The sequence below is a fragment of the Nyctibius grandis genome, chromosome 4 (assembly GCF_013368605.1).
Source record: "Nyctibius grandis isolate bNycGra1 chromosome 4, bNycGra1.pri, whole genome shotgun sequence".
NCBI lineage: Eukaryota > Metazoa > Chordata > Aves > Nyctibiiformes > Nyctibiidae > Nyctibius > Nyctibius grandis.
The window spans coordinates 92,210,550-92,237,724 of record NC_090661.1 but is presented as its reverse complement, the minus strand read 5'-3'; the positions used below and the strand labels follow the sequence as shown (position 1 = coordinate 92,237,724).

At 41.6% G+C, this 27,175-nt stretch overlaps 1 protein-coding gene across 1 annotated transcript in view; it reads right to left on the bottom strand.

Moving 5' to 3' along the window:
• The window catches only part of SORCS3 (sortilin related VPS10 domain containing receptor 3), a 316,197-nt gene that overhangs the window by 73,478 nt on the left and 215,544 nt on the right, over nucleotides 1-27,175 (bottom strand). The window contains exons 6-7 of the mRNA XM_068397886.1: nucleotides 18,429-18,493; nucleotides 11,462-11,580 (exon numbers count right to left, since the gene is read on the bottom strand). Of these exons, the coding sequence (XP_068253987.1) occupies nucleotides 11,462-11,580; nucleotides 18,429-18,493 (184 nt within the window). The remainder of the gene's footprint in view (nucleotides 1-11,461; nucleotides 11,581-18,428; nucleotides 18,494-27,175) is intronic.

Here is a 27,175-nt window from a genome sequence, read left to right as displayed (position 1 = left end):
GGACAGGGAGAGAACATGAGTCACTTGACACATGAAATGCACTGTGGACTGGCACAGTAGCATTTCGGGGTCCTGCTCTCCAGCTATGAGGATGGTGAAAGGACTGTGAGTGTTATTTCTGAAGGATATCGTTCCCATCTAATACTACCATATCAAAATCAAGTTTTCACAGGAGAGAACAGACTATGCAGTTGATTTCATGCTCAGTCCAACTCAAATACAAAAATTCATGTTTGCAGTATCATAAAATCATGGAATTATACAATAGTTTGGGTTGGAAGGGACCTTTAAGGGTCATCTAGTCTAAACCCCCTGCAAGGAGCCGGGAAATCTACTAGATCAGGTTGCTCAGAGCCCTGTCCAACCTGACCTTGAGAGTTCCAGGGATCTAACACCTCTCTGGGCAACCTGTTCCAGTGTTTCACCAGCAGAAATTGTATCTATCAGCTGTACAAACATTGCCCAAAGGATCCCACACTTCTAGTCATATTATCTAAATAATAGAGGGAATATTTAAATATCCCCTCTTCTCTTGGTGATATTTCTGATCTCCAGTGGAAGCTCCAAATTCTCAGATGATATCACTCCACAACGTGAACTCATTTTACACCACTCATTTCAGCACCAGCTCATTATTTGTAGCAGAGTCCAGATAGGACTGAATGTGTCCACTGACTGCTTGGTAAGGACCCTGGGTTCAATATCCTCCTCTTCCGATAGGCTGAGACATGGTCATTGACTCATCTTTAAGATGCAGACATGAATAGTTGCATACTTTGTAAGTGCCATGAGATCTAATTAATATTGGGAACAGTCCACAATCTTCAAGTTAATCACATGAACATAGAGTGGCAGAAATAACAAGGGGTGATTAAATTCCCTCTCTATGCCAAGACAGGATCTACTCCAAGTCTACCACACTCAACAGATTTTACATAGTTTTTTGGCTTTATGCCACTGCAAACTGGTACCTGGAAGTTCTTTTGTTTGGATTTTTTGTTTGTTTGTTGAAGGCAGAAAGGTAGGATTCAAACACTGTTCAAGTTCAGTATGCAATAGCTAAACTCCCTTCCAGACCTCTAGCTGGACTAGGGGACCTTGACAAAGGTTTAGAAATAGAAGTCTTTGTGGTCTGTGGTCTTTCTGAGACAGTTAACATGAAGCCACCCACAATTCTGTTGGCAGGAATTGTGTGAAGCTTTTCCCAGCCAGGTCCTCATCTTTGCATGATTTACATGCACAGTTATAGCATTCCAAAAAACGATCAAGCCTTCAATAAAGTTTTGGCAAGCACTGTGGTAGAGAATGAATTTTGGAAGGCCCAACTTAATTTATTTTGATGAACTTTTCCTATGAGCAAACTCTCCAACACTGTAAATCCCAGGGATTATAATAGTGTTTTGCCCTCTAATGCCTCCTTTTACTTCACATTTGATGAATGTCACCCAATTATTTGCTGTGAGCTCATCTGTCATGCTCAGTACAGAATTAGCTGGGTTTGCCTTTTTCCTCCTCCTTTGCTAATGACTGGTTTGTTAATCTGCTTTTCTGGATTTCTATTTTATGTGTTTAATTGGGCTTCTGGCCAGTGGAAATGATTCCTTTGGACAAATGTGTTTGTCATTAAACACATCTGTCTTTCCTAACCTGTGTTCTTTCTTCCTTCCTCCATTCATCATCTACTACTTTCCTTTAATACTTCCACAATTTTTTACAAGACAGAAGTCTGGTCTCACATCAGCTGATGCTTAAGAAGAGAAACATGAGAAATTTCTCTTTAAAGACCTGAAAGTTTCAGTATGCTGGCTCATCCCCACTCCTGACTTGCAATGGGATGGAGCACATTAAACATAGAAGGCAACAAGTATTTCACAAGGATGCAGAGAATTATAGAAAATCTGCCATGGAATCCATTCATCTCCATAATTTCTGTAACATGCTTAGAAACACACGAAGCAATTTCTCATGTTAATGATTTAATGAGATTCTTTAAAGGCAGTTATTGATTTTCTTTTATTCTTTCTTCCTTTCCTTTTTTTTAGATAAATGTTCTGCTTAATCAAAAAAACACGTCGTCTAAAAGAGTTTGGAAAGCAAGCAGAATGAATTATGAGGTCTCAGAATATAAAGACACCCTAGATGATGTCAGGAACTGCAGACCACAAGTGTACCAGGCTTCCTTCTCATCTTCGTGGCTAGCTGTCTCTGGGACCTGTAATTTCCAGTGTAAGGCAGGTATTGTTGCAAAAAACACAGAACTACTAAATCCCTGAAACAACTCTGGGCTAAGCAAGACCCCACTTGCCTCCTGCTGCTCGAAGAACTCGCAGAAAGCCTAAAGGAACATACACATGCTGACACTATGTATTAGAGGCACAGCCTTGGTGAAGAAACAGTGACAGTGTGCAGACAGGAGATGATACTTCCTAAGCTAATGGCTAAAAGAGAATAGACGGCTCTTTTCTACATAGTCCATCAGCCTGGGTGGTTTACAATTATAACTATCACTTGTCCTGTGCAGTTATTGGAACAGGTCATCTACTTTTTACACTGTTGACAATGTTCAAAGCAAAAGAGAATTGGTAATAGCACAGATCAGCCCACAATGACAGACACGTTTAGTTGTTTGCGATTCCTGTAATTTACCTCCCACTTCAAGCATAGTAAATGGAGACACAGTCCATTACAGTAAATAGTTTATAAGTACATAGTTGATGTTACTTTCAATAATCCCTTATGTTTTTTCTGAGGGTGACTTCTCTGTTTGTAGAGTTCCCTCCCTCCTTCTGAGTAACATAGAAAGAGCTGGTAGAAGTAAAAAGTTAAGAAACACTGTATCAGTATTGTAACAGCATCCTGGATCTGTGTTCTCTGCCTCCACAGGGTGCCCTGCATCCCTCCTGGCTTCTTTAACCTTAGTTACCCTTTCTCCTTCTTGTGGGCGTAAGATCTCCTAAATCAAATTGTGGATAAAGCATGGAGGAGCGATGACAAGTTAAGCAGGCAGGCCGCTCCACTCACATCTTCAGTGAGGGATTTTGGTGTTCTACAGAGCCAGCTACTGGCTAGGCCTTACACAGGTTTGCCAGCATGAGGACTGAAAAGTTGCGCCTCCTCTCCCAAACCTAACCCCAATGCCAGTCACAAGAATTCAGAAAATGAGGAAGAACACATCTGCATGAGCCGTGTGTAATGTTCTTCCTTCTTGATTATCCACCATGGCCAGGACAAACCATCTTCCAGGTATTTCTGTGTATTGAGGTTCTCCACTGCCCCAGCATGAATCACATCATGACAGGTACCATCTAGCCTGAATTATCTCCCTGTCATTTTCATTAGTATCATACCTTCTGCACAGTCGTTAAAGCAATACGCAATTGCTTGAGTGTGAGGAGATATATCTCTCTATGCTGCAGAGTCATACGGATTAGTGTTTCTGTTTCCTCAAGCTGCCTGGTAAATACAGCAGGTTTTGAAAATAGGCCACTTTTTTAGAGTGTCAGACCCATCAGTGAAAATTTGCTAAGACAAAGGAGCGTTTATTATATTGGTCCAGTCCCTGTTCACTTCCTTCTCCCCTCAGAGCATTGATGGCACAGCTATAGGACACAGTAATCGTGAGTGAAAATATTGGATTTGTTTTAAAAGCAACTCCTGCAGAAAATGTGCATGGTTACACCAAAATAGGAGCCATGTTAGAGCTGCAAATGCACATTACCCACACAGAAATCTGCTTAAGAGAGGAGCATAATTGTATGTATTAGATTTCTTTTTGAAGGATTTCAGAGGAAACATATGAGTCTGCCAAGGTAATCCTTTACATCTTCAGCTGCAGATGCTGCTGATAAATCAGACAACATGAGGGGAGGGGAGAGAGTGATAAAAGAAAGTACAGCACAAAAAGCCCTAGAAACACAATAAATATAAATAAATAAAGGAAAATGTTAATCATTTTTTATCAACAGATATTAATGTTCAAGTTCTAAATCTGATATCTGGCACAGCAAAGATGAAACAGTGCTAGAAATGGATGAAAAGCACCCAGCAGTGAATAGGAAAGTAGCTAACTACTTACTGCCTGTCTTGCTTTAAGAAGAGCTTTTAACTAGCACCTGGGATGGAGTTTCATCTGTATGGACTAATTTCCCCCACTGGAGTGCTGTCCAGCATTTTAAATAGGGGCAAGAGAAGATCAGCTGTAGCAGGCATTATTCACCAGTAAAACAGGTGTAATCATGTTCATCATTTAAACGTCTTCATCCTATTAGTTTCATAATAAGCTTTTAATGATTTATTCAATAAAAGACTCAAAGACCAGACCCTAGAAGTTGGAGAGTGCTCCATTGTCCCGCCAAGCCGTTTTCTCTACCATCGATCGCAAAGATAAAAATCAATCGTAGCTAAGCAGGGTGAAGTTAAAAATAAATTGCATGGATTGATTTCTGTTAAGACCTTTGGCTCCTAGTTAAAAAATGGAGGAAAGAAATTTATATTTGAACATGGTGTATTTAGCTTCTATGAAAATAAAGAGAAGGCTCTAGACCGCGAAATCAAAGTTTAATTTTTCCTCTCTTATCTTGTTTCACTGGCTGAGAAGTTTCATGTAAAAAAAAAAAAAAACAAAAAAAACCACCAACCTTTTTCCTTTCTTTATTCCTGTGGAAATTTACTACTTATTTAAGTTATTAAATTGACAGCTTGAAAACTGAGGTCAGGAACCCATATGAATTGGCATAATCTCAGCTGTTGCTGCTGGTTGAAGTCTACTCACCTGATAACTGACTTCGATTCAGCAAATATGCTCATTTAGCCTAGCCTTAAATGCCCGATAAACTTGAAACATACACTCATGTGCTAGTAAACATAAGCACTTCCACCACCACAGTTACAACTAGTAACAGTAATAAACTACTCCTCTGAGCTAAGCTTAGACATATTTAACTTACGGAATTAGGACTGTTTTTTCCTCTATAAAACCTTAAAAAGAAATATGCCCCCACCCCAGTTCTAAAGCTATAAATAATAAATATTTTTATTTTTACTGAGCCTAAAAAAAATGTTCTCAAATATATCTACTTTGATAAAAATGGAATTTGATTCAGATTTAAAAAAAGGCATTTTCTACAAAAGCCATGTTCCATCAAACCGCTTCAGCTGAAATTTTTGGACTTGACGAGACTCCAGGCATCCAAAAAAGGCAATATTATCCATAGGTGCTATGAAGTCATCAGTGATTGTGGGTGAATGCTGACATCTGCATGTGTTTTAAGGAGACTTTCTGATGCAAAAGCTGGTTCAACAGCTTTTGGCAGAAGTGCTTGCTCCTCTGAGCCAGAGGAATTATTCAGATGTATATTGTAAGAGTCTCACTTAGCTGCACCACACAAGAACATCTGGAGAAATTCTGGGTTTGCTCATTCTCACTCAGGCTACTGAGCAGGCTGAGATGCTGTCCTGCAATAAGTAAAGTCTTCTAAGTGCAAAATTACTTCAGAGGGTGAAGGAGAGCCAGACACATGATTGATACCAAAGAGCATTTTGACTTAAACTTTTTACTTTCCACATAAAATTCCTGCCCTCTATAAGAATTGCACATGCTCCCACACTGCTGCATAAGCAAGCAGTGAGTAACCACCATCCCCTGCTTCTAAATGGCAATGACACAGATCCCGTCTCATTCAGAAGCATTATAAACCACAGCCAAGACTCTGTCTTCCCAGATCCCCTCACACTGCTTCCTTCCTTCATCACATCAACCTAAAAAAAACAGGGCAATTCCCAGAGCATCTTAGCTTTTTGGACATCGACCATCGTACGTCCCAGGACAACCTGACCTGAAGGAACGTGGAGTCAAGAGAGAGCTGTGCAGTTCCTAGGGTTCCCAGGAGACTGAATGACAAATGAAATTGCATAGAAAGCTGCCAAGAAAGCTTCTCAAGAACAGAAATGGCAGGAGGGGCCAGGTGAGATAGAAGACCTTCTCATGAATTTCAGCCTGCAGCTAAACACCTCAATAAATTATGCCATGGGAGTGGAAAAGGGAAGGGGCACCCATGTTCCCACTCTTTAAAGACCTTGAAAAGTGATAATGTACTGCCTCTCAGCATGCCTCTCTGGTTAATAGCACAAAGGTCTTCCCATTTAAAGTGGCAATGGAGCAGGGTCTGAAGCAAACAGTCAACCCTTTTCAATCAAAGCTTGCAAGTGTCTTTCCTTGTCCTTATGAGGCGAGACCACCAGCCAAAGGCAGATCCGAGAGTGCTCATCTCCAGAGGCATTTGTCTGGTCTGCTAGAGAAAACAGGCATCACCCCCAAATTCAAATCATGTATCAGCTTGTAAATCTCAGAGGAGTCTTCCATGCCCAGTAGTTTTGTCACTGCTATGGAAAGTGCTGAAAGTCCGAGCTGCACACTGTTGGGATAGCAGAGTCTCCACCATCCCAGAGAAAAATAAAAGACATAAAAAGACATAAAAATCAATCAAGATAGGTATTGATCGCCCATCCACACGTATCTGCACTGACTTACAGCCAGTCCAAATCAAAAAGGCCAAAGTTACCCTGAGGGTCTCAAAGCACTGACAGAGACAGAAGCTTAAGGGAGGAATGGGGACAGTGTTAACTGGATGCTGAACTAGTCTGGTATGACCTCTGGGAGGAAAGCCACACACTGATGGGTTTATACAAGGAAAACACAACAAAATTAATAGGGGGAGGAAACATATTTTATGAGACCTACATCTATAACTGGGGAAAAAAAAAAAAAGGACAATTTTCGAAGACTAAATCCTTCCTCAAGTCCCTTAGGATCTAGTGAATAAAAGCTCATCTGTCCCTTTTCTAACTCTATCAATTCCAATCTCAAAAAATACTACCCTCTCCCTGTAAACTTTGTCTCACATCCTTAGGCCACCAGCACTGTGACAGCAGTACTGCCAGTAGTCTTCATGCCACACATTCTGAAGAGTTTCATCATTATTATTGTCCCTCTCCTGATACCCTATGGTTCCAAGTGAAAACACAGTCCTTACATGGGTCTGTACCAGTGTGTTGGGAATGTCATCAGTCCCCGCTAGTGGCCAGGCTCATCCAATATGGGACTCCAGGCACCCAGTAGAACCGCAGAGCTATTGCACCTGGCATAGCTTGCACATAACCGTTGGGAAACTGGGAACAACTACTTTAACTTAGTAATAATTAGCTCCCTAGGGCAGCTGTAGTTCTGCCCACAAGAATGTTGCTTTCTGCAGAAACCACCGTCCCAGAGCAAAGCTGATTTCCAGTGAACGCACTGCCAGATTCATGCCCCCTTAGGAGTTCTCAGACCACCACAAATAAGCAACACTGTACTGAGACTTTTTCAGCCCAGACTCTCCTCACTCCCTGCAATAAGTGATGACATTTGCTCATGCTTTCTTGCATTTTCAGTGGAAAGTTTTCATCTGTTGGCAAGGAAACATACACAGATCATTCCTGCTCTGCTCTTTAGTCTTTAAGAACTAAGTAGCACTGATGTTATTCGTTTACTTGTAGAAAAATAACAAGCTTTTCTCCAAACAATGCTTTCTCACTCAAAACAGAATTTCCTGAAAATTCATCCCCATTTTCATTAAAGTGTATTGCATTTTAGACTCTTTTCAGCAACCTGAGCAATTCCATTAGAAACTCTGATACAATACTTGCTTGAAAATTATCTTCCCCAGAATTCCCCCTGTGATTTATTTTTACCATAGAAATTCTCCAAAATATCAATAGACTAGATTCATACATAAAACAAAAGACTATTCCTGACCTCTAGGTCTTATTAATGTAAGCTCTGCACATGAGAATACCGTAGCAGTTCAAATAATTATCAGGAACTCAAATCTTATAGGCAGTTGCAGGTTATCTCTGCACCTAAGTTTAGAAAGTGATACTATCTCAGTAGCGAGTACTCAAAGGAACCAATAAGGAACGGCGTGGTACAGCTATAGAGAATGGCACATTACAGCTGTAGAGAAAGTATGGGCTCCACTACTGCACAGCTATAAATTGAACACAAACAATACTGACCTTGATGGCAAAGTTGCTCATCAAATTAGCTTCTTTCTGGTACAGTAAATAAATTCAGACATATTCCAAGGTTTTCTCACAAATAAATGACCTGTTCTGCAAGCTGTATGAATTTTAAGTATTAACCATGAAATAAGATGATGATACTGGCTCCTGGCTACATCAGAGCAATCCTGTGAATGGAATGAAAACTTATACATGCAACAGAGGGCAAGATTTTCTCTTAATGTATCAATTTATGCTGAATTATCCAATCTTAGTGATGTGCTAGGCATCCTTAAATAACTATTGATCAATCAAATAGAAAGTCAATCAATAAATTCAGAGTGATCACCTACTGTTTTATTCATAAGAATTCTTCCTACTCTTTCTTAGTACCTATTTCTTCCTTCCTTCTTCATTACCTTTTACATTTTTCATCATGTGCTATGTTATTTACCTCCTTTGCCTGGTAATCAGTCCCAGTCTTTCCAAACTCTCTTCATGGGCAAGTTTTTTTCAAGCATAGGATCATTCTGATTTTCTTTCTTTGCACTGCAATTCTGCTAGATCCTTTCAGAAGTGCTGCACAACAGCATTCCACATGATAAGGAACGATCGATTTATAATGGCACTATAGCATTTTCCGTGTTCTTCTTTCCCCTATCCATTATGCACCACAGTATCACATTTGCTTTGAATGCACAGTTACACAGGTTAATGCTTCCCAAGAACCTTACACTACAGGCATGTTCATCAACTTGATTAGTATGGATATTCACTAGTAAATAACTGTATGCAGATAATCTAAAACATTGACATCAATAGCTTGGATTCATCTTCCCTAATTTCAGCTGCAAAAAAGTTAGGGGTCTTCTCTAAGCTATACTTAGGTTCCTTCTAATACTAATGAGAAAGGTGCATTCAGAGAGAGACCTATCTCATCCTGCAGTAGGTGAAGATTAATTGCCCCTGAAGGTTTTGATTTCTCCACTCACTTTAGAGGAACACAGACTACTAGTTTAGACTAAAAATCTATTGTTTTCATGACAAAAGTTAAAAGAAACTAGTCCCTTTCTCTGCTCCAAGACATTGCTTCTGATTTGTTCCGGCACAGACAGATCAGAACTCATGCACCCATCCTTTATGCAGCTATTAAACCTCACTGGGTTCTTAACATTTAATTTGATATTTATTTATTCATCTCTGTCCAATATTTGAAAGTCAAAAGAGCTGGCTCCCGTATTTCTGTCCAAGATTATCCAGACAGAATGATATGCATGAGACATTGCACACAGAGTCAATCTGACACATCCTATAATAGGCAGCTACATCACACGGCTTGTGAGACTAATACATCCAGGACGTATCAGCACTCCTACATATATACTGAGCAAACACTCTGCATAGCGCATTGACGATATGCTGGACACGGTGGATTTAACACACCTTCAGCTCAGAAAGGTGTGTGCTGTGAATCCGAAGTGTCTGTGTGCTAACTTGAGTACTACATGGATTCAATCCATGCCCAGTTTCTGCAGCCACTTACAACAGGCTGCTAGACAGTGAGAAATCCTTCAAGTGTGATGCAAAAAAAGAGAGAAAGCGGTAGACAACCTGCAAAAGGGAGAGTCTCCTGCCCAAAGCAGCAGCAATGTTCAGTGTGTATATTTAATGTTTTTTAGAAGTGTGGGTATATGATTTTCAGTTCAAGCACTCATTAAGCTATAATAAAACATTGTTAAGGATATTCAAGGCACTTGAAGTATTACATATACATACATGCATGTGTTTGCCCACACACACACTTTTTTTTAAACTTGAAGCAATTAGCAGCTATTAGCTTGAGCCGCTCACTGCTAATTTGAGGCAGAGGAATGCACACACCAGGCAGATGTCCTCACTGTAAGCACAAGTTTCTAAACAGAGCAGCCTTGTTTTAACACAGGTGAGAGCTGTGGAATGAGAAATGTCTGCAAGGCCTCATGCTAGCCATAAAGAATTGGATGTTCTGCAATAACCTCAGCCACAGACATAAACCACCAGATTAAAAGCGTCTCTCTAAAACACTCCTTGGAGAGTAGAGCATTTACTGTTTGGAAAGCCGTTGCCTCTAGTCAAATCATATTGCAAAAGTTACATTCTCAGTGTATTCTAGCAGCAGGTCTCCGCATGTTGCCAAAGGAAGCGACAGCAGGCTGGGTTTCATGGAGAAGTGAAGGGTGTTGTGGCTCCCATAGCAATTGGTCATCTCCAGAGCAGCACACTCCCCTACTCACAGAAGAAGTCTGCCAATGTTACTCAAGCGCATGCAGTTTCCACATTGCAGCCCTCCCACATCATATAGATCCAGTCCTCCACCTAATCCCAGCACAGAATTATCAGCCTTCCCACTTAAACTGCCTTTTCTAAGAATAATTTCACAATAAACAGAGCAGAACTTTCTTATAATTTGCATACATTCAAGAAGATTCAATCATAGATTCTACGATTCTAAGGAAAATGTTCCCCCAAGAAAGTAAAATAGGAGCTTAATGTAGCTCAGTCTTACTCAATAAGGGAAGCATAAGTTTCTTCTATACCACCTGGATCCAAGTCCCATCTCATCCCCCCTCTTCAGCATTGGTGACAAGCAGTTAACATCACTGTGTCTGTAATCTCTGTCTCTCCTGAGCTTTCTACGACCTGGAATCACTGCAGCCTGGCTCCCAGTTTTCACCTAAATGGCACATCTTCAGTAAGTGTTCTTCCATACTGTACTATTCATTCTCACACTTCTATAGGTATAAAATGGGAAGAGATGGCCTTGTTCCAGCCAGCCCATGTATTCTCAGAAAATCTCAAAAACAAGTAGTTTCTCATTCAATTCCTGTCACTTTCTCCTCATCTCCAAAATCATCATCAACTAGCTGACAAAATTACAGCCATCTTCCACTTTGAAGTCGCCTTGTAACATCTTTTTCCAATCTATTTTACCTCCTACTGCAAATCTTTGTTCGCTGCATTAGCATTACTTGACCATCAAATCAGCATAAACATTTGCATTTGTCAAAATGACCACTCACACTTTTCCTTTGTTCTTCTCTGTTCTCTCCAGTTCATCACTAGCTTCTTTGTATTCTCCAAGTAACAACAATAGCAAGTTAGAGCTTCTGTGAAACCCATGGACCCTTATGACTATTGATGCATGAACTTTCAAAATATATCAGATTCACCACGAGACAAGTGATGAGCAGAGAGATTTTGAGAGATTGAGCAGCAACTGTTTTATCCCAGACTGCATCGCCAATCTAGAGCAGGCAGATATAGACTCCCAGCTCTTAGGACTTGCGGTTCCATGCACTTGTACTAAAAATATGCCTCCTCTCTTGCACAGAACAAATACCTCACACAGCAGAATTTATGTCACATTCATATCAAGTCAACATACCTGGATGAAGATATATTCATCCTGAACAACAAGGGAGCTGATGTCAATGGAGCGCGAAAATGGCCCACTCCTTTTGGTCTCCAAGCACTCCTGGATCCGACAGGTCAAATAGTGGGTGCCTGTAATGGGAGAATATGTACACATGAGAAATACCCAGGTAGGAGCCTGCTGTCTGAAAATGTCATCAGCAGTCTGAAAGAAGGTCTCTGAAGTGAAGTCTTAACCTCATCTCCAACTAGCTAGACGTTACTGCATGATCTACCTCCAGCCTTTAAAACTGTAACTGCTCTCTGGAGTCAGGAATTCATCACACTTCCACACTCACCATTCCCTTCCCCATTGTGCAGACATCCCTCAAAAGATTGGAGTTCAAACTATAAATAGAGGGTACAAATCATAAATGCATCATAAAACTGATGATGACACCGTATAGAGCAGGAGAAGATTTCAAAAGCCACCCAGGTAGAATTTATCGATTCCACTACCCTGCTGCGAATTATATCCCCATCCTCCCCCTGAAATACCCTAGCCTTGATGAGTGGTTTTAATTGTGGTAGTAACACACAAGGAAAAAAAAAAGCCCAAACTAACTCTATTAAGTTTAACTTATTTTGCTGTGAAAACGACAAGCATCTCCCAAAATTAAGTCTTTACAGCCAATATAGGCTAGGTATGAAAATACCATGGACATGAAATAGCATAACTAGCTGAAGAGTCCCAACAGTATTACATGCACTGCAAGAGGCATCAAATGCTTCTGTCTAGAGAGAAGATGAGAAGACCATCACACTAATGGGATGCCTTGTCAGTCCTTGACATTGCATGAGAGAAGGAACAGGACTGGGAGAACATGAAGAAGACATAAGGCAAAGGCAGACATACAGAAAGCTGATCGGAGTGGCAGGAGACGCGCTCACTGCCAGCAAGTTGGCAGGGGTTATAGGGGATTAAGGATTATTTCACTCAGGCTAAGAAAGGATCTCATGAAACAGAACAATCAAGGCACTGTGTTTCCGGATGTATGTAATCTAAATATGCCATCTCCGCCTTTCAACTGCTTTTTTGAAAACTGCAAATTAGGGAGAAAATGAAAATACAACTAAGATGACAGCCACAGTGATAAAAGGGTCGTATCTTTTACACTATGGCACTTCTACAGGCTTCTTAGATTCACGCACTTGTTCGCTTTTCTACAAAGGGTGAGGAGAGCCCATTAAGGAAGAAAACAGTGAGTTTATAAGAGCTGGGGTGAGCCTGGTGCAGTGATTTTAGTTCACAACTGCACCTATTAACAAGGACCTTGTCAAACTGAGCCCAAAAGGATGAAAAAGAAGTTTAAAAGGACAGTAACTAGTCTAGCAAAGCTGCTTACAGGATTCTCCATCCCGTAAAACCTGCTATTGTCCTTAGTCTGTGTCTTTCCAGTGACAGCAAAATGTGGTTCACTGGAAAGCACTGGGGATCATGACTGAAATCCTGACACTCAGCTAACTGCCTTCCCAGATTCAAAGACAAGATTCATAAACTGGCCATTTCCTCTTCCATAGCCTTGTCCCATCAGCAGACTTTTAAGAATGCAAAAAGAATGCAAGTCAGAGGCACTGATAACAAGAATAATAATTTTTAAAAATATTTTGTCTAAAAAAGTCACAAACTACAACCAAGCTTCAATCTACTAAAGTTTCATGACCAGTCGCATGACTGAAGGCCCATATTTAAAGGCTGCAGACCTGGTTCTGGGTTGAGGCATTGGGAATTCCAGGTTAATAAGGGCTACGTGGCTGATTCAGAGCAGTTGCACAGGTCTGGCGCAGCAATGATACCGTAGTCCCACTGATGAAGCTAAAGCAGCAGAAACTGTTGCTGGTGCCAGCTCAGAGTATCTGGAGGTAATTAAAGTGTATGGTGAAAAATATCTGACCTAGAGACAGTGCCAAATAACTGAGTATCGGAGTTGTGCTTTCTCCCAGCATAAAATACGAGCAGCAGCAGAGAGGTTGGACTCTCAGCTGGGATAAATTAAGGTTCTTCATCAAGTGACACATACACACTTGGTCCAAAGCTGCTATTTACCTCCTCAACATGGAATCTAAGACATCTTTGCGGTGTATAAAAGCAACTTTCAGAAAACAAGAGGGTCTTATATACTGCCATGCCACCCAAAGAGCTCAGCAGCCTTGACTTGTTCTTTGAGGTAGCACTAAAATTAGGCAGAACAAGGAGGAGAGGTCAGGAGCCGTATTTTTAGAAGCTCATTCCCTCCGGTATGTTCTCCCACACAGTCGCCTGGATATTCTTATCCCTCCAAAAAGGGGATAATTTGCTGCTGCTGAGTGACAGAATGGGAAGAGGAATAAAAACCTGTCACAAATAAATGCAAATAAATCACAAGTGTTGACATGACAACTAGCTTCCTGCCTATTGGGAAATGTGTCATTTTCAGTCTGTTACACCAGCAATCAAATATACTCAAAGAATGGCACCTGATTAATATTCACAGGAAGTGGGTGGTGGAAAAGGGGGGTAACTCACTACCCACATTTTCTATTTAATCTCTTGTTTATTTATTTTCATATATTTTACAACACAAGGCCTATGAAAGAAAACATAGATGCAAAAAAATTATCTTCAGACCTGTCTGCCTTTGGACACAAAAGTAAGTTCAAGTCTTGCCTTGCTTCCTGCTGCCCCACAAAAAATGAAAAATAATTCCCTTTAAATGTATTTTTAAAATCAGGTGAAGATACAACAGCACGCAGTTCACATTTGTGTGTGACTAGAAGAAAGAAACAACCCCAAGTCCCTGCTTAAGCTTCTTGAAGGGTATGATCCCTTCATGAGCTATGGTCCCATTTGCAGAGCACCTCTTCACCTATATAGAAAGTACATGGCCCCTCAACAAAAATGTCAATTAAGAGAGAAAGGGACATCCTAACTTCCAGGTTGTTATCTCCCTCCTCTCTGAAGGGAGTTAATTTTTCAGCCCTGTTTTGCACAGCCACAAAGGATGGCTGCCCAGAGGAGCAGGTGGCATGTGCCCAAGCTATGCCTTTAAGGCCTTGCTTACCTTTCACTAGGAGATGCATGCCTTAAGGGAGGTTGGCTTCTATCTAGGGATTCTTTCCAATTTATATATCATCCCACGCAAAACCAGAATTAGGGGGTTTGGGGTTTTGGGTTCTTTTTATTATGTTCCACTGCAAAAAGAGTTGAGAAGAGCTCCCTATTTCCTAGACAGCCTCAAAAACTTCTCATGCTTATAACCCAACATCCAGCTACCTTCTCAGCGCATATGTGAATGAAGCAATATGGACATCAAGCAGCCTGGAGGGTTTGCTGCAGCTCAAATCCCAGCATCCATACCTCTGCACAAACCCTTCCCACCAACTTATCTTGCTTAGGATTAGGAAATGGCTTTCTCAGATGTGCAGCCATTTTCCAGTTGAGGAGCTTGAAACACTTCCCCATTGCCAATCAACATAGTTTCCCATCTTGAGAATTTGGAGTGTATTTTTACCCTTTTTAGAAGTGATAAAACTGAAGCAATTTCTTGAAATTTGCAGTGATAAACTCTTCTTTGCCCACCAGTCATGACAGCTTTGGCAGAAAGCAGGAGCACAAGAGGCTCTCTCTGGTGAATAACACCCAAAGATGTGGGTCCCTGAAGAGATGCTGAAATAGTCAAACCTGTCACTGTGCTGAAGGCTGCAAAGGGCAGACCTGTATGCAGGTTACTGTGACTTACTGAGACACAGGACAGCAAGGTCTGCTACTCCCTGGCAGGCTTAACAAGCCAGCCAAAAGCAGGCACAGCTGGCCAGCATGGCTTACATGGAGAAGGGCAGCTGTTGGAAACAAGTTGCATTGGCAGATTGGCTCAGCTTAAGTCAGGTCCTGGTGCCAGGCAAGACTTAAAATCATAAACTGCCAGTGAAGGTTACCATAGAAGGGGAGAAAAAAAACCTAGCTGGCCTTGACAATATTTCCCCCAAAGGAAAAGCGGATCTAGGAATGCCAACAGGACTGTAAATTCCCCAGGAATTAGCTACCCTGTATTCACCAGGAATTAGTTACCCTGTTTTATCTTTCTGGTTAGGTTTTTTCCCCCCTCTTTTTCCTTTAATTAAAATACTGTTTATTCCATCGTATCTGTGAGTGGGGAGATTATCTCACTGAACACCAGAAAGTTTAATATATCTTTCCCAGGCGTGCTGGTGGGTGCTTGTGTCAGTGTGTTTGTAATAGTTCCCTTGCATCCAACCCTGTCCTTGCAGCTGTCTGTTACACCCAGGCAGAAGGTACAGTGCCCAAGGCTTCTACATGTTTTTATAATTTAAAAATGCAAGCCTAGATTATTATTCTGCTACAATAGCTCTGCCAAGATGTCAAAAAAATGTGAAAAACTTCATTTGCTACAAAAGACAGGAACAGCTTGAGATCAGCTAGGCACTGGAATTAGCAGCATCTTGCAAATATTTAAGGACACTGGACACTAGGACAGATGTTTTTTTCAGAGACCCTACCATTCCTAATGACTGGGCAGACAGAACCCACGGGGCAAGACGTCTTAAGAGGAAAGACAGGGCAGTGAAAAGCACTTCTGCCTCCCAGCTCCATGAGCTTATTGATAGCCCTGACTCTTTTGTGGATGAATGAGACACTAGTGTGCCCCACCACCTGTTCCCAGCCACAGAACATATTTTAGGCTCTAGTTTCTGAGTTGGTATTAGATAGGTTCTTAAGTCCCATTACTGTTAAAAGAAAAAAAAAAAAGAAAAAAATCTTCACGTTCAGGAGCCCAGTCCTAAATATCATTAATATCATTTTCCCCACATACACTTTTTTTTTTTTTTTAAATAAAAAGCACGGATGAAAACAGAAGAAGAGGAAAGACAAATACCCCTTCTAGAAGAACCATGTACTTTTAAAGTGGCCAGGGACATTGAAGGCAGGGATTCTTGTCCCTGAATTGAACTGAGCAAGGGAATACTCAAATCTATGTCAGTTAATGCATCAGATAAGTGACTGAGCCACCAGACTGACCAAAGAGGCACTAAAAATGCCTCCTTTTCCTTCTCCCCACTACTGAGAAAAACTTTCATCAGAAACTTTCTGATCAAGAGGAAATAACTGCAGGGACCCATTTTCCAGCAGGTGTAAGTGCCTCAGCCATTTCACTGAGAGCATGAAGGCCCATTTTGGTTACAAAGCCAACTAGGAGAAAAGTTCAACCTCCCATTCCCAAGTACACAGAGCTGCACCATTTCACAGCAGGTGAGGCTATAGCTTTGAGGCAGTTGATGTTTTGTAACACAAATGAATATCGTTTTAAGCCTTAAAAACTCTAATTAGAGCAACATGGTTCTTTTGTGCTATGCTTGGCTGGGAGAGGAGTCATTTTGGTGTTGTCCCCCAGCGGGACATGCCAGCAGAGCCAGCACAGCCTGTTGGGTCTCGCCTGTGCCTGCTGTCTGCTGGGACGATGGCTTGCAAAGGGCATGTTTCCCTGACACTACTGGTTTAAGTCTGACTTTCAGTGAAACCCTCAATACCATCAACTGCCAATTTCAAAATGCTGAATTTGTACATCAAAACAAGAACAAACAGCAAACCCCCAAGCAAACAAGACCTGAAGGGAGACAGCTGTCTGCGAACTGGGGAGGCATCTTTCAAATGAAATATCTACATCCTTGACACATCCAATATTCAAATAGCTGGGTGAGCAAGTTTAAAATTAGTTTGAAAACACACTCCATCAGCAGTTTGTTTGCTTACTTACTTTTTTTTTTTACTTGCTTTTGGCCACTTCTCCCAGCATCCCTGCAACAGCACACACAGCAGCAAAGGCACTGAAGAAGCCTCCCTACCTTGCCCACCCACCTGTCGGCTTGTTTTGCTTTTTCCACATATTCAACAAACAGCTGTCACCCCTTAGCTTGTATTGCCTTGTTATTTATTCAGCTGCCATCACTAAATAGCAGTGGGAGGCCAAAGAGTGATTTTAGAAGATCCACAGCCACAGGAGAAGCCACCCTGACAGACAGGAGCTTGTTCACACAGCATCTGGCCTACACAGTACTTGACTAAAACAGAGAAAAGTTTGCAACCAACAAAAAATGAGGCCTTTTCCTCCCAGAAATCCTCTACAACCTCAGCCTTATGCTGTTTTTCTACACCGGCCTAGTATGTAATAGGGACACATGTCCCATTGCTGTAGCGTTGAGCTGGAGTAAAGCTGGCTCTACCCCAAGAGCTGTAGTTCCTGTGTGAAATACCTAAAACACTTTGGAGGGAGTGGTCGAAGAAGTCAACTTACTTCTAAAATTTATTGTCTTCTTTGCTGGAGGTTAATCACATACGAATCCATTCTACTGCAAACGTAGTTAGATCATTTCAGTGAGGGGTTAAGATTTTTTTTCTTTCTATTTCTTACTTCAAATCCAGGCACCTTTTCAAGGCCTGTAATATTTTGGTATTGAGCATCTATTCAAATATCATAATCAAAACTGAAAAATCCTTTCAATATGAGACAAAGGGTACTTGGGGCACAGAGAGCAGAGGGGAAGTCTGACTGTGGGCTACTTCTCAGGTTCCCAGGTGCAACCTAGCTGTTCTGAACACCTGGAAAAGCATGGAGGCTGTACTGCACAGTGCTAGTAGCCCAGCTCTCTACGATTCATGTAAAATATGTGATACTAAAACAGCTAAATAGGGAACAGAATAGACAGCTCCTCAGCCCAACAGATTCTGCTTCTGCCCAGCCTCTCTACAGACACAAGTCCTGATGCCTCAGAATTTCCCCACAGGGGCTCAGGATAAGAGTATGCCTCCCATCAAAACCCATGACCCACATATTTCCTATCAATTAAAATGTAAATGGGGCAACAAAATCAGTAAAGTGAATTTCCACTCCCACTCCATTTGTGACTCAAAGCCCACTTTTTCAGCATTGGCTGCAGGCACTCACTTCCATCAGCTGTCCGGGCTTCCATGTGCACAAGGTCAGGTTCTTTATCCAAACCAGTCACCGACCTGGGGCGGGGAGAGAGAGAGAAGGCAGACAGTTAGATAAAAGGCTGCAACCAGAGAGAAAGCAAAACCAGTTTACGTCTACCTTGTGACATCTGGCATGAAGGTCCCTACCTCCTACCAACTTGTCTCCTTTGTGTTTCTACACATTCCCATATACTGGGCCATATACTAACCTTTAAGACAGGCATCTTCCCAGGCACTGGTGAGTGAACCTCTCTCTCCCCTCCTCTACAAGATCAAGACCACAATGATCATTCTTGTGGTAGCAAAGCGAGCTGGTTCCAAGATCCAGTAAAATCAGAGCTCTGTTTTAACGCTGAAGGAAAGACGAGGGCACAGCAGCCTCATGCTTATGGACAGCAAATTAAAAAGGGATTTTACTTGGCTGAATAGTGACATGAGAGACCGAGTTTCCTGATCTGCCCCTGGTTTGATGGGCAATCTTGCTATTATTTACCTCAGTTTCCCCATCTTTAAAAGAAAAACAATGATGCACATATGCGTGGTGAAGTTCTAATAAAAAAATGTGAGAAAACATTCATTATTCACCCCATGATCCCATGCCATGGTCCTTGATAATCATGAAACAAGGCATGATGAGTTTCTTTAGACACACTGGTTGAAACCCAAGCATCTCAAGTCAAAGCTTCCTGTCCACCGTTATTTTACTCTCTAAAAACGTTTTGCAAGGGACATTACAAAGATAGTTTTCCTCCTGGCAGAGGGAAAGCCAAGCCCAGAACAGAAATGTTATTATTAGTGTCCTGGCTAATAAGAATCACTGGGAGGTGAACATTTAGTCCTATCAGGGTAGGGGAGAAAAAAAAAAAAATCCATAGATGTCCACGTGATTTATGGAGCTGCATCTCCTAAGTTAACCAAAGGGTTAGATTAAAAAGGGACAACAACAAAAATCAGTTTCTAATTTGGTGGAAACTGAATTTGATACAGTAGATTGTAAATAATAGATTCCCTCCGAGCCAGCCAACGTTCACAATTCCCTAATGTTCTGAAACACTTTTATCAAAATCTTTTGCTACTTTTGTCCTTGGGGCATCAACAGCTAAAACATTTTTTAAAAAAATAAAAGAAAAAAGAACAAACAAAATACAGATGCTCTGACACATTTTTTGTGGATCTCACAAAAAAACATAGCGATTGAAGCAATGACAAACATACGTATGTGCCAGAGTTCAGCTAAGATCAGCCAGTGCTGCAAATGCCAAAAACAACCACATTATGACCCGCTGTGTAGGTAACTGAAACTGGCACTGCTTGTTAACTAGAGCACCACATCAATAGCGAGTCCATTCACAACACACAGTGAATTGTGGCCAAAAAAAACCCAACACAACAAAACAAAGCTACACAGGCAGAGCTTTCATCATTCTACTCCCAGTGAGAAATAGTCTGCTCCTTAATCGCTACCATCAGTTTCAGGGTGATCCCACAAGGAAGAAAGCGCTGTTTGCTATTGGTAAGGATGCCAGAACGGGCCTGAGTCCCTGTGACCGTGTAATTATCGGGGTCAAATCTTCTGAATATGTGGACACACTTCGAAGTGACAGAAGGACAAACAGAAATTCCTTAAAATGTCAGTGAAAAACATTATGGTGTGCAGCAACATTATTTTCCAATATATATAGAGAGGGCACACATCTTTCTAGTCCATAGCAGAAGTTTTCTGCCTTTTTGCCATAAGTGGCCCTAAATGCTGTAATTTCAGCTCTTCAGCAATCATGACCCTCGCCTATGACATGCCAATAGGGACAGAGGTACATGCTTACCAACATATCTATCTATCACAACTTTATCAAAGGGAGTGGTAATTTCATCACTTTTAGGTAGAGGTTGGGAACACACTAAGGACCTGCCGTGCAGCCCTTCCCAACAGGCTTCCTACTTAAATCCAGCCATCACCCTGGAGCCTGCGCTCTCCAGGCTTCCTTCTGGAAGCCAGACACCAGCCTTCTACCCAGAGCCATTTGCTATGTCCTGACACCACAATGCCAGGCTGCCTCACCTACTCCCCATGACACCTCCTGGGTCACTCCCCTCCAGATGGAGGGGGCACTGTGCCTCCCCCCGCAGCAATGGTGTAAACCTACTACTGGTCCAGGTAATAAGAAACATCAGTCTGCCGCAACCCTATTCATTTTAAAAGGGACTGTAATTAGAAGAACCTAAGTATTTCCAAACAAAATCCAAAATACTCATTACCATTGTGCATTTGCATACACAAGCTCTGTGGATCTGCTCCTACTGCCTATTAAGTGAGCAGCAGAGGACGACAGGAGTCTCCTGAAACACGTCATTCTAGCTTGAATTTCCTTCCCAGGACCATCTATGTGTTTCCTTAATTAGGTTTGACAATGACGAGGAAAAAAGGACCAGCATACAGCACCCCTCTAGCGCTCCTCTGCTCGCCAAATACCGTACTTCAAGTGGAAAAGCTCACAAAGCAATTTCCTGCAACCCAAAAGCAAGACAAGCTCCTGTTATCTGCAGGCAGATAACAAGCCTGCAAAGTAATGTATCGGTCATCCTGCCTTCTCCCAAACCAAGCTATTTTCTTATATCAAAGACTCGGATTGCAAAACAAATCCCCGATCAATGCTGTTTCTTCATGCCTCGCCTCACGTCTGTTCCTACTGGCAAAGAACACAGCTTTGCTTTGCAGTGCTCTGACTCCTGAATACAGGTATTTTCAGTAAATGGTCTCTCATCATTTGTCTGGAGAAGATTTACATGAAGGATGCAAAGAAGTCGGGCAGTGGAAAGAGCAAGATGCGAATGCAGGTCCTGGAGCACAGCTGCAAAAATGTACACACAGACTGTAAAGCTATTCCTTTACCCCATGTCGTAATTTCTCTGGTCTTGAGAACTCACTACAACGACCTCGCAAGTCTGGCAATACAAGAGTAGCAACAAAACAAGAGACACCTTCATAGCCTTGTATTTTCTCATACATTATCTCTCTGAAGAACATTGGAGGATGCACTGTTCAAACTATTTCAGCAACTAAAGTGTGATGAGGACAGATGTGAGCAGCCCCTGACTTACCCTTTCCGTCGTATGTTCTCTACAGCCAAGTGGAGCCCACAGAGTGGGCTGGCTGGGAAAGGGTTTCATGGCTCTGTGGCTGACAAACAGCTCTATTTCAGAGGCTTACAAAGACATATGTATTTAACAACCTTCAGAAGCCTAAGCGTAGCTTAAAAACAGTTTTCCTGCCACATGGTCACACCTCCGGCTCCATGCACAGCTCAGCTCTGTGTTTTGTATGTGCACAAACTCCAGACAGCAAAAACTAAATCAAGGTCCACAAAATGCACCCAGATGTGCTGCTGCCCTGGATGGCCGTAGGGAGGAAAAAAGGGCATTCTTGCTGTGAGAAACCATGTTAAATCAACATCCTCCACCGCCCCTATTCATTTATCACCACTCGGATGAGAAAATGCTGAGAGGATGCAGGCAGAAGTGACAGCAAAGGTCATTTTTTTTCCTGCTGACATGTTCCCTGACCGCTGCAAAGGCAGTTTTTGAAATGTGGAGCCTGCAGCCCGTATTGCAGCTGGTGCAGGATCATTGGCCAATTCAGAATTCAAACTACCTCTGAACCCCATTAGGAAGGAAGCAATAGTTACTTTTTCTCTACGTTCTGCTGCTGCTTTTCCGTTTTTGTTCTCATGGTAGCTCTTGGTTTTCACAAGATCTTTCCTCCCTTCTTTTCAGAAGAGGATTGTGTGTTCTTGAAAGCTGAAGGATGGATAGGACCCTGGCAAGATCCTTGTCTCTGTCTTGAGGGAAGAGCATTGTGCATGGATGCACACTGACTGGGCCACTCTGCTAATATTTTATCTCTAACCAAGAGGGAGAGCAAGCAAGAAGGGCAAGGAAAACACATCATTCTACACTGTAAGTAGCTGTTCCTGAAATGTTTCTATATAAGATACTATATAGTTTAAAATGAAAAATGTTAGCATGCACAAAGAAAGGAAAAAGGAAATACACAGGCTCTCTGGGTTACCTGCCTACTGCACAACTCAGCTCACTGAGTTTCTACCAACTCTATTACCTTTCCATGGAATAAACCATTTTTGCATTTTTTTCTACCCGTTTTCCAGATATCAGGTACTTAAAAATGAAAGACAACACTGAGATTTAGCTACTCTAGCATCTTAGATCAAGAATGCTGAGCAATTCAGACTACCTGCTGTTGATCCTTGCTTCCTAGACCATCAACAGAGAATAACAGATGCTCTAGTCCTCCATCTCCTGGACCCATTAACTTGCAGGGCAGAGATGGGTATCACTGGACATTAGCAACATTTGTGTCAAGGATTTACAACAAGGTAAAAAGATCAGATCACATAGATCAGCCTTTCAAACTTGGTCTGTACTGTGCTGGCTTAAGCTTTTTGCCGGGGTGTGCCTGGTTTCTGATCAGTCAAGATGGAATTCATCAGCTCTGGATTTGAAAACGAAATCAAAACTTTTACAACAGATTGAGACTTTCCCAGGATGATGACTTGGAAATTCATTTTTGCAGGCTGGGATGTCAAACTGAAGGCAATTGTCACAGCTCATGTAAAGAGACGGAAGAAACAGATGGAGAGTACTTAGCAGGATGTTGTGCAGTAGATATGGGCTAGAAATGGGAAGGAGCAAGGCACATTTATTGTGCAATAATATGTAAAGGGGGAAAAACACATCCTCTTGCTGCAGGCAACTGCAGCCAAATTAGTGGACGTTGCCAATTAGTCCGCTGCAATTTTAATCTTATCCTGCCCCAGAAGTGAATAAACACTTCTGTGTGGTACCAGGCAAGCAGTACATGGGACTAACTCATCTAAGTAACAAAAGGGCCACGTCTATATGGGCAGAGGGGAGGAAAAACTGATCCATACAATTCCTGCTCAACTGATCTGGATCTTTTCACATAGCGCCATTGCTAAACTATACATACCTTTCCAACATGGGTCAACAGCCAACAGGCTACCTTCTGCATCTGATGTGGCATCACGTTTGCCTAGGTATCAATAACTGCAGTTACCTTCGGATGGTCAGAGGAATTCTGTGTATTAATCTGTAATTTACTGCACTCAGGCCTAAAACTAGATCCATCAGGCATTAACTGTGCACAGGTAACAGCCAATGCACACACAAGCTGCATACACCCCAGGCTGACAACACGCCATACGCTATCCTAAGTCAAGAATGGATACAAATGCTGGGGGAAAATAATATATTTATTAAACACATTAAGTACAGTACCATTCTCTGTGGCTGAACAGGAGGAAACGCTGCTGGATGGGGTAGGATGTGATGAAGTCTCTGAAGACTTATGGACAAAATCTCCCTGCACAGCATATTTCAAATGAAACTTGGAAAAAAAAGCTGGTCAGGAAGATACTGTAAGAAAGTGTCTTAGCCAGGTCCCTGGAGCTCTCTAAGTCTTGTCCAGTGTTAATTTCCATGATGCTACAATTCTGGACACTGGCAGAACTAATTGTTGTGAGACTTCGCTTGCAAGATAAGGCAAAAAAAATTGCCAAGTGTTTATTCTCAGCTAATTTCTTTTCAGCAGAGTCAATCTTTTTTAAAAGGTCCCAATGAATTTTAAGGAGGTGTTCTGCTTGGTATCTCAAAGGAAACAAAACTTCAGTGTTCACAGCCTGTGCATGCGTTTCCATATGCGCATACATGCATTGGTCTACCCGCATCTCATCCCCACTAACTGCTGAATGTCTAAACGTATTACCTGTAAACTCAGTGGATTACAGGTCCCAGAACTACAAAGCTGCCACACACAGTTGTTTCATGGATACAGCAGGCCAGGAAGAGGAAAGAGGTCCAAATCAATCTTTCCTTGAGGGAAAAGTTGATGTTTAGGCTCAACCATGTCACCAATTACTAGAGAATCCACACAAGACAGTAGGTTCTGCTGCACATAGAAACAATTTTTCCTCTTCCCAGTACATAAAAGAAGGTGACCCTTTATATCACAGAAATTAACAGCAATGGGAAAAAAATGCCACTGAACCAGAGAATACCTTTAAAGGATATTTATCAACAGAACAAAGCTGTTGTTGATTCATGTATGTTCTTTTCCCTGTATGCTAATACCAAAACCCAAGAAAGTACAAATAATTCTGTGTCTAGCTCTCATCCAGTTAATAGGTCTTAGTCCTTTAAAGTCCTCTGGCATTTCTTCCCCAACCTATACTATAAATCCCAGTAAACATAACCAAATTTTTTGAAATAAACTCAAAAAATTTGTGGGTAGAAGGGTAAAGATCCTTACTCACAGCCCTGTCAAGGTTTGAAAGGGCCAGCAGCACAGGCAGGGCATGTGCTGGAGGTAGCATCTTAATTTCCCAGTGGTGCCTGAAATAACTTCTCATGGGGACTGCGACGCATGCAGGGAGCAGATCTGTCAGCTACGTCAAGCCAGCACTCGTAGTGGGTGTGCTCCCAGGTGCAGTCACAGTCCTGCTGCTTACTTACGAACTAAACTACTTCCAGGCAGCCTGCTACTCCTGACTCATCAGGGTACAGCCGATCCAGGAGATATAAAAGCAGCCCTGGGGGCTCACCCTAATTGAATAAGAAGCTTTTTTTTTTTTTTGCTAAGTCCTGGCAGCACCAGCACTGGGATATGGTGGAAGTAATGAAGCATCAGCTCTTCAAGTTAAGACGTTATTGTCTTGAAGACCTCTCAAAGCTTCAGTGCACGATATACTATCAGCTCGCTGTCCCACATGCAGCCAACACAGACAGGGGTGCTTTGAGGAAAGCAATTCTAGAGAGGAGAAAGGGGATTTACCTGGGATTAGAGGTCTGCAAACTTGATGGTGGACAAGTTTTAAACATATTCCAACAGAATTTGATTCTGTTTTTGTCTTCTGAAGGAAGGGACATTTTGTGCAGACACTCTTTCATTTTATTAATATTCTAAATTTCAATTCCTTTGAGGAAACACGAATAAAAGTATCTTTTTAGAAACTCTAAAAAATGACATATTTTTAGCTTTGTCTCCCCCCCATAAGCCTTTTTTAGGAACAGGAAAAGAAAAAACAGAAAAATAGGAGAAGTGGAAACCCGAAATGCAGAAATTACTGTGTACAAAAGTCATTTTGGTGATCAAAATCTAAGTCAAATTATTGGGGGCAGGGGGGCAGAATCCACTCCAGAAGAATAGTTCATTCTACTTAACCAAAAATCTTTGTTTCCCAATGGAAAATTTGGGAGTAGAACAGTTGGGGTGGGAGGTGTGGGTTTTTTTCAGCTTTTTGGAAAAAAATAAATAAATCAGGGAAATGACATTTTCTAGCCAGCTGTGGTTTGCACAGATCTGTGAAACTCAAGCACAGAGTTTTTGTTTCTCTTCCAAGACTGATCACTGACATATTGAGTTATTTTCATCTCTTTCCCTGCATTTGGTTTAAAATTAGCTTAGTGCCTACTATATTATGAAGCCCAGATAATTAATGTTTGCCCAGCACTTGTCTACCCTCCTTTGAAAGTCATGTACATGGGGAATTGCTATAGATTATTGCTTTGGTTTTTCAGGAAACATGAATCATCCCTGTTTCTGACCACTTTAGAAAAGCAAAGTACATCCTCAAAGACAGCATCAGCTCAGCCCATCACTCCTGCAGCCAAAGACTTCACTGGAGTTACTGTTTCCCTCCCTGGAAGGGAATGTTTAGAAAACTCATGACATTCCTTTGAGTTTGTCTTGTAGCAAAAGTAACTTAAACGTGACCTGTTCAAGTAATGTTTTACACCAAAATAAGGATTCTCAGTTCACTGTGTGTTTAATTGCCCTCATTTGTATGAACATTTTCTGACTGAAATTATAACATGCCTGAGACGCTAAGGCTCAGTGATTAAGCAATTAACAGAGTCCTAGGCAGAATATAGTGCCTCTGAAAAGCTTCAGAGTGAGAGCATCATTTAATAAATGAATGCAGCAGTAGATGAATAAAAAACTTAAATTGTCCAAAGAGGAGATGCCAGTATGAAACTTGGCACAGACAAAATGTACAGGATATGCCGATGAGCCCCATATACCTATGGGCGTTGTGCATTCTATTAATTAAGGAAGGATGAGTCTCTGCATTCCCTGTTGCAGAATATTGTGAAGAATCATCCTGGGATAACATCTAACATTCTGGAAATAAATTTGTGGTTCACTTTATGCATTTTGGAGAAGGGCAATGTGAAAAACTACATTTCTCTCACAAACCTTTTGTGGCAGTTGTTTCTCTTCATTTCAGATGCCAACCTGAAGAGAACAAATGGCTTATTTCGTTCTTTGGCTTTTAACCATCAGTCAGGAAAGGAAGAGAGAGAGAGGAAAGAAGGGAAAGGAAAAGAAAGACAGAGGAGAATAAACTACTCTGTTCTGGACCAGCAAGCATAAATGCATCAACACGTCTCCTTGCTCAAAAAAATCGCACTCAATTAGCCGCTGAGAGCGAGACGCTCATTTGTCCCAGTATCCACAAAAGGAAAAGACAAAGAAGCAGGAAACAAAAAGGATTCTGGCAGCAGACAGATATGCAAAGACAGGCTCTGTAGAAACAGCAAGTCTATGTGGCTATGATGGGTAAAAGCAATGGTGACAGGAGGTCTGCAGATCACCATGTGTCTCGTGACAAGACAGGTTTGCAT